The sequence below is a fragment of the Lycium ferocissimum genome, chromosome 11 (genome assembly GCF_029784015.1).
Source record: "Lycium ferocissimum isolate CSIRO_LF1 chromosome 11, AGI_CSIRO_Lferr_CH_V1, whole genome shotgun sequence".
In the NCBI taxonomy this organism is placed as follows: Eukaryota; Viridiplantae; Streptophyta; class Magnoliopsida; order Solanales; family Solanaceae; genus Lycium; species Lycium ferocissimum.
Genome location: NC_081352.1, coordinates 43,043,273 through 43,055,374, shown reverse-complemented (window position 1 = coordinate 43,055,374; position 12,102 = coordinate 43,043,273). Strand labels below are relative to the sequence as shown.

The following is a 12,102-nucleotide window of genomic DNA, read 5'->3' as shown; positions in this document are numbered from 1 at the left end:
ATGAAATGAAAGCTGGCGACTGAAGCCCCCCCTTTTTTTTTTTTTTGAAAGAAACTACAAGTCATTTATGTGGGGCTGTTTTTTTTTATTTTTTTCGGGCACACTGAAAAGTTAAAGAATACACAAACAATTACTGTATCTTAAAGAAGATTAGACTTTACAGTTGGATGAATGTCACTTTAACGCAGTGAACAAACCAAACCCCAAATATATCATAAACAATACTCGAATGCTGCAGCAAAATTATATATCCTTGAGACAATGCTGCAGCAAAATTATATATCCTCGAGACTTTCAGGAAGGGATCTATATTACAACAAATATATAATTTAATAATAATAAGGTTAAGGTCTTGGCCTCTCTTCAGAAAATCTTGGAAGCTGAACGAGGGAGTTTACTCGAGTGACGCCTTCTAGTCCTAACCAGTTCTGATCTTCAGTTGCCCCATTTTCTTGATTTGCTTCTACTTCTGCGACGATTCTTTTGTAGGTATCATTCTCTTCAGCTGATCTGACGGTGAAGTTTCTCTGCAGAGATGGCTCAGAATTCTGTCCATCGTCTGATTCCACAGCGTTACCAGAATGGTTGCTCTGAAGTGTAGCGGAAGAGAAACATTGATCCTCATTGTCGGATTCAGAGTCCATTTTCCCATCCAAGAATAAGCAAACGACTGCACAATCATCCATCTTTGATGTTGGATATTTGGTTTTCCATTCCCGTGCAGCTGAGTCCACCAGGATTCTGGCAGCTGATGCTCGTGTAGGAGATGACGACACTATCTCAACCACTTCCTCATTGCTCAAGACGTCCCAAACCTGCATCCATATAAATCTTCAGTTCAAAAATATATTCTTAGCAGTGTACGGTACTGGGATGCATTTTTCTAACAGCTAGCCTTTGCTAGGAATTCTTTGTCAATTGGTTCAACATTTCCTATGACGGAACAGATATTGAATCAGCCTAGTTCTTCACTTCTTTGGATATGAAATAATCTCTGACTATGTTCATACTTCATGAAAGAGCATTCAATTTTACACAAAGCACCAAAGATTAGCATTGTCAGACAAGAATTGAAGGGAAAACTAGAGTAGCATTTTCTAACAGCATGAAGTTATTAATGACCAAGGCGTAAGCAAATTACATCTCTTCCAGGATGGGAAAGGCTTTATAGTAGTCTACTAGTCTTAAGTGCAAAACTTTGAACGAAAAAACAAACTGAGTTTGAATAATTCTTATAATTGCCAACTAAAATCACCGAGGAGATTTTCCAATTATATTCTGATTTTCTTCCACTAAAGAGTAAGAAAATTCAGTACTGAAACAAGACAAGCTAAGGAAGCAGAAGAATAGAGTTCCAAAATGAAAGGATCATCTTCTTCTATCTACTCTACTTATCAGATATTCCTGTTCATATTTTCCAAATCAACACTGCAATCTAAGTTAATAGTTATTGACTTATTTCATATTTGATGCAACTGGTGTAGCTCATTTCATCCAGTTACCACAATTAGGAAAGCCATTTCAAAATTCCTATTGGTTATTATGTTTCAATTTATTTATTTTTGGTAAATATTATGTCTAACAAGTTATCCAATGGAAAATCTGTTTTTAACCAACTGCCATCAAATTTGGAATTGATGGGTATAAAAGAAATTAGCATAGTCATGCCATTAGCAATAAAAGAATAAAGACGATATCTTAAATAGCTAGACGCAATAGGGCACTTGCACTTTCTGCAATTACGCCTGATGCACTGGCTTAGTGCAAATATCTTTAAACTTAACTTATTACTTAGCCCAAAAAAAAAAAAAAAAAAAAAAAAAATGTAGATCATGACCAGAAAAGATAATTGCCCGGTTATTTCAGGATATGCAGTCCAGAAGTGAAATTGAAACATAAACAGCCATTTTGTGGAAAAGGAAGAAAGTTCACAGAAATTCAAAGAAGACCGTAAAAGAAATTGACAAGCTGACCTTTAGTAAATTAAAGGACTTTAAAGAAGAGTAAAGCCTACAGAAGAAGGTCAACTAGAATACAATACTTTCTATATTTAGAAACGAGAACTGCAAAGATTTGTTTAAAGATTCTTAATATATGATATGCATGTTCAAGACTCCTTGCCTCCAGCCAAAGTCAGCAACAGGAGTTTCCTTTATCCAGGCGAAACTCTTCATCTGTCAGATATCTACTAAAACATCAGCTGTTACGCTAAGTGCACCGCATAAGGACCCCCAAAACCCTGCTAATGCGGGCAGCTTTGTGCACCAGCTGAAAAGAAAGACCTCGTGCAGAATGTACCAGATTCTAACGACCAGCAATATCCTCGTTCTTTCCCCAAAACCAGAAATCCCCACCTACCGTACCAGGATGAGCTAATACCTTTTCAAAGTACTGAAGTGACTATGTTACATATGAGGGTTCCAGGCTCATTAAGTTCACAATAATCTAACTCCTTTCCTCCAAAGACCAGATGCGAACACCTGTCAAATCTACTAGATTCAGAGAAAACCTAAGTGCCCCTTTCTTCCGCCAATATGAGAAAGGTTTTGACCAGCCAACCTAACATAACAGTGACATAATACCTTTATACCATACTTACAAATGAGTGACAGTTTGACCCATAATATTTATGAGAATGGCAACTGAATACCTTAGCTACATAGGTAAAAATTATCACTGATGCTGAGAACTTGAACTCTGAATTCTTAGCTGATGGTGGAAGTTCAATAGGCTAGTTCATATATGCTGAATCATCTTACCACTTATTTGTGTATTTTCAGTAAATGAAAAAGAAAAATGCATTATCAACTTAAAAATAATTGTCATAGTTACCTCTTTTCTCCAGATCATTACATGTCACCCAAATTAAAACAAATAAAAAAAAAAATGCAAGATCACAAAGGTTGTCAGAATCATCAAAATACAACTACTGCAGTTAGTCAATAGAATAGGTGGTTTAAGAAGTCTTAGATTTTATGACATAACTTGGCATGCTTTATATCGTATTGGATTCAACTACTTCAACAAAATGATAACTAAGCTAGCAAATAATTCAAAGATTGCAAGGGGGATACATACCCCATCAGAAGCTAGGACAATGAACTTGTCCTTTTCGGTAAGAATACGGTGAGAAAATTCCGGAACAGAAATAACCCCATATTCCTTCAAGCAGAAATCCCCAAATGCCCGAGCCATTGCTAAACCAGGGGCATCATCAAATGGCAGCCACACTCTCTGCACCTCAGGCTCATCTTGCAATGCAAAAACCCGACCTTTACATCGTTTTATCCTCTCAGCTTCCTCTGGCAACACAAAACACTGTATCAGCGAAGAGAATCCAGAAATAGATCACATAACATGAAAGATTGGCTATAATATACACATACTGGGTAAGTCAGGCTTTAGATCAACAGTCAATTGAACTGCTACCATTGAATCATTACTGTCCTTTGATGCCATGATTGCCCGAGAATCACCAATATAGCCCATAAAAAGATTTGAACCCTAATGACAAAAAATTAATGACGAGCTTAGAAGAAATGAGAATGAAAGATATTGCATGAGAACAATCATAACCAAATGCAACTTATTACCTGTTTCACTAGAGTAACGGCAGTGCTGCCACTGCAAAAGCAATCTAAATTAGGATGGGACCTTAGTTCTTTATCCATAGCCTTGTATGATTTAAGGAAAGCTTCTCTCCACAAGTAGTCCACTTTATCCTCCATCCCTCCATCCTTATCAGGATCCACCACATCCAATTTTGGATTACCACTGCAGCAATTCGCAGTAGAACCATTGCGCTTCGAGTCAAATGATTGCAAAAACGACACTAGCTTCAAGGGCAGTGCATCCCTTACTTTGCGAGCAACAAGATGACCATGTGGACCGTGACCATCAAATACCCCACAAAAGGTCACATCTTCAGCCATGAAATCCTGCACAGATATATAAATGTAAGGGGTAATTACATATTTGGACTGTTCAAAAGAATAGTAGAGAGCAAATGTATTGGTTTTGTATATCAAATATACATATACATATAATATACATATCGTATACACCAAATATACATATAATATACATGAGAATACATGTTATATACAATATAATATACATAATCAATGTATAGATTTTGTATATTTTGGCTAGTGCCCGTAATTATCACAGTCCAAAAACACAATAGTAGTTCTAGAAAAGCGAGGGGTACTTACTTCCCAGACAACCATGGCATCCTGGTTTATGCCTTTACGTCCCTGTTGAGTGAATATGCAAGAAGTCCGGCTCTTTCCATTTTTGAATATCCGATTAGGTATTGAAGACAAATGTTGCAATGTAGTAACAGGATCAGAAAAAGTTTTTCTAATCCTCTTTCGAGTAAACATCCTTATCCCCAAACATTCAGGGGAAACTCTTTCTCCGTTGCTCCTACTACTACTACAAGTACTTCGACTGCTCGTAGATACACAACCCCCCATTTTCTCAAACCAACAAAGAAACCATCTAATCCATAAGAAATGATTTGTTCTTCCACCCAATGAAGCTGGGTCTCACCAGGTTCACGGGTCAGATTGTATTGTCAACTAAGCAAAAAACTGTAGAACTCACAAGCATCCAACAAAGCAAACCAGGGTTCTACTTAATATAGTCTTCTTGGTCAAAATATTGCCCACTGAACAGTGAACTGATAACAACACAAGAAGAGATTAATTAATGTACATAATTTATTTAAGACTACATAACAAGATGGATATGGCTGCAAATATGGAAACTAAACTAACTAACAAACACATAGATTAAAAGATTTGCATGTGATTGATGAATATAATATAAATATACTGTCTTAAGCTTTCGTCATTCAATGGGAATCTTCATTATACAAATCAAATTTGAGAGATTTCATGCACCCTTAATCTTCATTTAAAAAAATGAAGTTAAGAAGACAGAAAAACAGGATATTCTGGTCAACATAACATTAAAAAAAACACAAAACCAGGAAACTAGGTAGCACCCACAGTTGTCAAACCTTGATGTATTACCCTTCAAATTCTTTAATCTGTCACCATGTTCACAAATCAAAACTTATCCACAAAAATCTAAAGTAGAGCTTTGGTAACAAGGAAAGAAAATAGATTTATCAGAATCTAAGTTCCAATATTGTTAGTATATCTTAGAAACCTTATAAGAGGGAAAAGAGAAATAAAGTTTTAACATGTAGATTTGTAGAATAAATACTAAAATAATACAAAGAAGAAAGATTTGAAAGGAAAACCTGAAAAGGAAAAGTTACTGCAAAGAAATGTCAAAAGTTCCAGGCTTTTTCACCCAAATGTCAAAACTTTCGGTCTTTTACACAGGATAAACAAAGTAGAAAAAGTAAACTAAAGATAAAGGAAAGACAATCTGATCAAATTTGAATATTCGCACTATACATAGTGGAGCAAACAGATAAAGTAAAAAAGAGTTGTAACAAAGTGGTAGATTTGTCGACACAAAATCTGTCACGTAAACCCCAAAAGCAAAACAGCATTAGATCAAGCATTATGACTTAGAAAAGTATTAAATAAAACCAAATTCAAAGGAGAATAAAAATATCAAACCCCTTTATCATACCATTAAAACTCAAGTTGCAGAATTACCAAGAACATGAAATGGGATTTCATCTATGAACTTTACTGGCAAACAAAGAAAATTGAAAGCAAAAAACAAGGGACTTTCTTGAAAAAGATCAGATTTTTTAGCAAATAGTAGTTGGAAACTGGCAAACAGAGAAATGAAGGCAAAAAACAAGGGACTTTCTTGAAAAAGATGAGATTTTTGAGTGTTTGAAAAGACAAATTAAAGAGCTATATACAAAGAGGGAGCTGGTTAAAAATGGTACCTCCAAACTTGGTTTAATGACAAGCAAGTTGTGTGAGAAGTGGGATCAAGAATGTGAGTTTTCTCTTGTTGAATAGAAGTTTTTGTAGGTAGAGAAAAAGGAGAGTGCGAAGTACGGGAATAGATAGGAGTTGGCATTAATGAATTAATTAATTGCAAAAGCATGTAAAAGGAAGCACTCAAGAGAAGAGGGGTTGGTTCATTCTTTTGGGAAGAAAAGATTACTGTAGGAGATAATGAGCAGTATATTTACTGTTTAGGCTGTAATTATTACTCCCAATTTATATCATTTGAATTTTATTTAATTTTGATAATAAATCCAGAAATAAACTTTTTATATTTTTTAAAATAAAATTTTATATATCTTAAAGTTATATATAAAAATATTATGGATTTTAATTTTAAACAAAAAAATGAGTTTGAATTTCGAAATTTGAACAATATCACTTTAAATTAGGACAAAGGAGTGAGTACTACTACGGAGTACTAAGTAGGCATTTGGCCATGCGAACCATGATCCCAAATTAGAGTTTGGACATGAGATTTCACTCATGGTTTCAAACCTCAAATCATCCAAAAAGTCATGATTTAGGATTTGAAACCATGATTTTAATTTTTTTAAATATAAAATTTAACCTATAAGTTTATATTTTGTAAAAAAATAGACCTATAAGTTGGTAGATATTTTTAATAATTACCCTCATCAATCATTTACCAATCTCATTAACTTCTACCAACTTTTATTTATGTCTACCAACCTTTAATTTATGTGAGAGGATTATATTAAAGAGTAGTTACATTATTATTTATGTTAAATTTTCGTTTTTATTGAACTAAAGTTTGATTAATTGAAGTTGTATTTTTTAGAAAGGTCTTCTACTAATGTACTAATTTTGTTATGAACTATGACTTGCTCATTTGGTAAGATTGTATAAGAATTGAGAATATTTTGATAGTTTTCACAATTTGTGGGGTTTTTATGTTTATAAGAGAAAATACAACTTAAAATATCCAAATTGCATGTCCAAACATGGTTTGCAACCATGTTTTCAAACCATGTCCAAACGAGGCCTAAGAGCCTATTTGGTTGAGCTTATGACTTATAAGCCAAAAGTCCTTTTCAGCTTATTTTTGTTATTTTGTTTTAAGCACACTTTTTAATATTATTATTCTTAAAAACTCTTTTGGCGTGAAAATACTTAAAATAAGCCAATCCAAACATGCTCTAAATATAGGTTTCTTTAAAAGTTTGAGATGTCTTATATACGCTTACCTTTTTTATGGAATTAAGTTATATTGTCAAGATTTTCTTTTAAATCCATTTAATTTAATTTGTTATTGTGAGTAATTATTATTCTTATAAAATTATTAGTTAATGTTTATTACATAAATTTAATTTAATTATCTGACGAACAAATTAATTGTTCAGTGCATAAAGTTTAAATTCTTTCTCCAACTTCTTTTTAAGTACTTGGGTGGCATCTGTTTCTTTCAGGGTGCAACCACATGGTTTGAAGGGGTTTAAGTGAAAATCAAAATTATCTGGGCATATAAGTAAAAATACTAAAAAAAATTAACGCAGTGGAAACTTCCTAATGTACTGGTAAATGTAACTCATAGTATTTCGAGTTGTAGATTTGAATCCCAATTATGACACCTCATAACATTTTTTTGAATTACCTTATTTGAATTTCTAACTCCATCGTTAAATTTCTTTTTTTCCTCACAAATACAAGAAACTCTTTTTGAACATTTCTAACTTTAGTTTAGAAATATTCTAAAACTAGTTACCAAAAAAAAAAAATTCTAAAAACTCAAAAAACTCCTCTGCTATATGTGCAGTTGATACTAAACTAAATTTATAAAAATTGTGGGAAAGCAAGGAATTAGAAAACTATGTTTAGAAGTACAAAGCATCTTTATTATGCAGAATAAGTTCTCGAAAAGCAAAGAATTAGGTTATGATCATGAAAGACATGATGTAGTAACTACCCTTTTCTGCTTAATAGCCAAATTTATTGGGACATGGCTTGTAAGGGCAAAACAAACCTAACACTTTGTCCATAAAAAATTAGTTGCAATTACTCGTGTTAGTAATTTATTAACATATATTTAACCCTTGTCAGGTCAGGCATTGCAAATTATATCCAATAAGATGCAAAAAAGGGAAATAAACACCTACCTCATGTGGTTTAACTAAACCTTGTGTTGAATCTACGAAGAAAAAAAAGTTTGGCCGTTGGTGTCTCAAAGTTTAGAAACGTACCTATAAACTGCAAAATGACCAAACATGAATTACTGTATTAATTAGTATCAACGTGCAGATTGTTAAAAATATGTTTAGAGATATTTTATAATAATTACTTTCTTTTTACTTTAGAATCTACAGTAATAGTAAAATATTCATTTTCTTTAGTTTAGAATATTCTATAAATTCCTTCTGTTTAGGTTCTAATTTAATTGTAGATTATTTAATTTCCTTTTAGGTTAGGATCTATAATAAGATAACGTATTTCTTTTTATTTTAATTCTTTAATTTTTTGTTTTTTTAACAAATAATGATATAGTCTCTTATTTTGATTTAATGCAAGAACACATAATAAATGATACAATGAATTTATCATTTTCTATTTAATTTTCTCTCCATTTTCTTTTTCATAGCATAAATTAAGAGTTAAAGTAGAATAAAAACACGAAACTCTTGTAGGTTACCTTCACATATGGGTCAAAACTTATATACATTCGTGTTTGCATCTAATTCTATTAATTTAGTGATAAAATTTATGTGAGGATATATATTTTGTACTCTCTTCGTCCTAATTTAGGTGTCTTAATTTGACTGGACACAGAGTTTAAGAAACAAAGGGAGATTTTTGAATCTTCTGATCTTAAATTAATGATGTATTCCCTCCGGTCACTTTTGCTTGTCCACTTTGGACTTTTCACGCTGTTTAAGAAATAATAAATGAAGTGCATAATTTACCAATATACTCATATTAATTGGTGCATATTTTTATTGGATTTGAAAAATAATTTGAAGTGAGTATCTAACTAGTTAACAAATCCGCGCTTCGCGTGATGAGTTATTTCATTTATAAATTTAGTTAAAAAAATTATAATATTAATTAAATAAAAAAATGTATAAAATATAAATAATATACCAATGTCTTGGAGTAAATGTTATCACAATTCCAGGCTTTTGTATTCTTAGTTAATTTCGTTTCACCATAATACAAATAATACAACAATTAGTAACTGTATTTGGGGAAAATCTTTTATTGTGGTAAAAAAGTAAGTGAGAAAGTAGAACAAAAATTTAGTAAAACATAAATAAATTTGTTATTCTATGGAAGGTAGCACCCTAGCTTTTAGTCCATCATATTTTTTGACCCTCTACTGAATTTCTTAGTATTTTTATTAATTCTATTCTTAGGCATTTCAATAACGTAATACTCTTTAAATTTATATAATTAAAAAACATAGGAGTACTTTTCTAAGGGAGTTTTCTATTATCACACACTAGCTACTCATTTTTTCATTTATTCTCACCACAAATTCTTTTCGGATATAAAAAATTAGGGCAGAGACATTACCATTCTTTTTACTTGAGCGAAAAATGATCAAATTTAAGTTTTTATTTTAGGCGGCACTAATTAATGGCAAAAAATTTCCGAAAAAAGGGGACTTAAATATGTACTATCATGGTGGAATCATTATCCTTACCACCGTATTTCAACCATGACTATTAAAGCTTAAAGTACCGATGTACAAGTTAAATATAAATCGATAATAATGGAGTAAAAACAATATTAGTTTCTCCTATTTATAATTGGCTTTTCATAAACTCGACTTGTATGCAATATTTGAACAAAAGTCATAACCGCATTAGGAAATTCTCTCATAAATTTATTCAACTGTATGATTTCGATTACTTCTCCTTTTTCTTCTTAACTTATTGTCAACTTCCGCTTTTTTATAACTATCAGCAAAAATATAATTAAGAAAACTAAAATCTTCACTAAATAAGTATTATTGTTGCCACCATCGCTGCTTCAATGCTGATGTTTGATGTGTGTACAATAATGATTCTTCACGACTCAATGTATAATTACTTCTATTCATCTGTCTTAATATTTCATGAATCCTTCATGATGCACAACTGCAACGTGTCGTGATAGTGAAATACAATCATGCATTTGAACTCTTTGAGTTGCTTGTTCTGATTGCATGCTTCAATGTATGTCTCACTCTCTCTCTCTCTCTCTGCGCGCGCGCGCGCGCACACACACACACATATATATATATATATATATATATATATATATATATATATATATAGAGAGAGAGAGAGAGAGAGAGAGAGAGAGAGAGAGAGAGAGAGAAGTTGTTGGGCAAACATTGTCTATCATATGGCCAACTATTTAGTAAAATTAGACTGAAGTTCGTGCGACATCGACTGCAATAATTCTACGAAGTGGTCTTCAAAAACACATTAAAGGGAAAAAATAAACCTAATCAAAGAGCGTTTACCAGGATAAAAAAGGCACACAACTAATTTCTTGAAAAAAATCAAAGCATAAAAAGAAAAATATAATACCACATATGAAATATGTTATTATAGCAACCAAAATCAATAAACCTGGGAAAATAAACTATTGAATGTTCTGCTCTATTACGTACGTACCTGAAACGGAGAAGAAGTAGAACTCCAGAAAGTTGATGGAGGATGTGAAGGGTATATACTGTAAAAAATTACAATCCATAAGCACAAGTAAAAAGATTTAAGAAAAAGAGTTTAACACACTATCAAATTGATTTTAACAAAAAACAGCAAGATTAAAAAAATTAAACTTTACTCGCCAACTAACTGTATAAACACACTAAAATGTCAAACAAACATGATCTTTACGAGCTTCCAAATGAATTTTGGAATGAATAAATAGCATCAGTACTAATGAGAGTCTACGGAGGAAGAATAGGAAACATAAACATCCCGAATAAAGAGGAATTAAGATAACGTCGGTTACTGGTTTAATATAAGAGAAGAAGTGCCCCATTAATTTTTGCTTAAATGTAATAAAATACATTTTCATTCATCATTTTAAAGTGGGAAAAAGCAAAAATTGATAAAAAAGATAAATTGTCGTAACTCATGGATAAATAAATTAAAGTCCTACTAACGGAAAAGAATAGGTCACTCAGAAAATAAAGACGCGTCCAGTTACTTTTAAGAGGAAGAAGGAGGGGGCTATTCAATATAGTAAATGAACAAGAGAAAAATGCAAAATAAACCAAATGCAGATGACCTTTATTTTGAAAGGCTAAATTAAATGCAATTAGACGTGACTTTTTGGGAAGTCTAAATTAACCGAGAGTGTAATGGGCTGTTAAATGTCATCAGTGATGCTTTAAGAGAAGGAAAAGTGGAGTATTAATGCTTGAGCCATTTAATGTCATTCAAAAAATACATAAAGGCAGTAGGAAAAACAGAAAAATTTATAGAAAAGCGAGTCCAGAATCAAAATACCCCAAAAAAAGTGAAGTGGAACCAAAATAACTAAAAAAGAAAATTATGAGAAAAGTATCCTTAACGCAATATTTTACTGCGTTAAAGGACTTAACCGTAACGGCGCGGTTAAGTCCTTTAAAGCAGTAAAATACTAGATTATAGAACCCTATAATTTTTTTTTCTATAACGCAATATTTTACTGCGTTATAGAACACAATAAAAAAAAGAAAGAAATTTTGGTCAACTTTTTTTCTTGCAACATTTAGTGTTTTTTTCCATACTTTGACCAACGATTAGTCGTGTGTCAAGACTCCGAAATGTCAATATTTTATATAGAACCTGATTTTTTTTTCTGCTTACAATAATGTAGGCTCAATACACCAAGGATACGTAAACGTTCGGATCGTCATTTTAGGGGTTAAAAAGGTACGTGAAATAAGTTTTGTTTGGAAACTTTAGGTTTAAGTGTTTTATTTTTTAAGATTTTGATTTAAGGGTGTTATTTTTTAATCAAGACATAACTTTATTTTGAATATAAATCTAATTCAATTAGATAAAAACGTATTTAAAAAATACAGGGAGAAAAGCAAGTTGTAAAGTGGCCAAACTTTAGATGGTCATAACTTTGCGCTCGGATGTCCGTTTTACGCGATTTTTTTTTGATTATGCGTATTTTTTCGAGATCTATGCGGGCAAACGGCCGCAAGGCGGTT

General features: G+C 32.1%; 1 protein-coding gene across 5 annotated transcripts; it reads right to left on the bottom strand.

The window, feature by feature from the left end:
- Window positions 1–119: 119 nt before the first annotated feature.
- LOC132037946 (probable protein phosphatase 2C 52) lies at window positions 120–6,092 on the bottom strand. 5 transcript variants are annotated; one of them, XM_059428612.1, is made up of 6 exons: window positions 5,882–6,092; window positions 4,215–4,684; window positions 3,594–3,938; window positions 3,387–3,504; window positions 3,079–3,302; window positions 120–815 (listed from the first exon to the last, which is right to left on the bottom strand). In XM_059428612.1, exons 2-6 carry the CDS (start codon window positions 4,476–4,478, stop codon window positions 345–347), a joined length of 1,422 nt encoding a protein of 473 aa, XP_059284595.1. In that variant the 5' UTR covers window positions 4,479–4,684; window positions 5,882–6,092; the 3' UTR covers window positions 120–344. The 5 variants fall into 5 exon arrangements, with proteins under 5 accessions (XP_059284595.1, XP_059284600.1, XP_059284599.1 ...); XM_059428617.1 differs by lacking the exon at window positions 5,882–6,092 and adding an exon at window positions 5,614–5,786; XM_059428616.1 differs by lacking the exon at window positions 5,882–6,092 and adding an exon at window positions 5,273–5,429.
- Window positions 6,093–12,102: the final 6,010 nt, after the last annotated feature.

Excerpts from the sequence above, each read along its gene's own strand:
- LOC132037946 (XM_059428612.1), bottom strand. The coding sequence starts at position 4,478 with ATGGGGGGTTGTGTATCTACGAGCAGTCGAAGTACTTGTAGTAGTAGT. Across the intron at positions 3,505-3,593 it reads CCGTTACTCTAGTGAAACAG|GGTTCAAATCTTTTTATGGG; the intron begins GTAATAAGTTGC and ends TTTTGTCATTAG. Across the intron at positions 3,303-3,386 it reads TCTAAAGCCTGACTTACCCA|AGGAAGCTGAGAGGATAAAA; the intron begins GTATGTGTATAT and ends TTGTGTTGCCAG.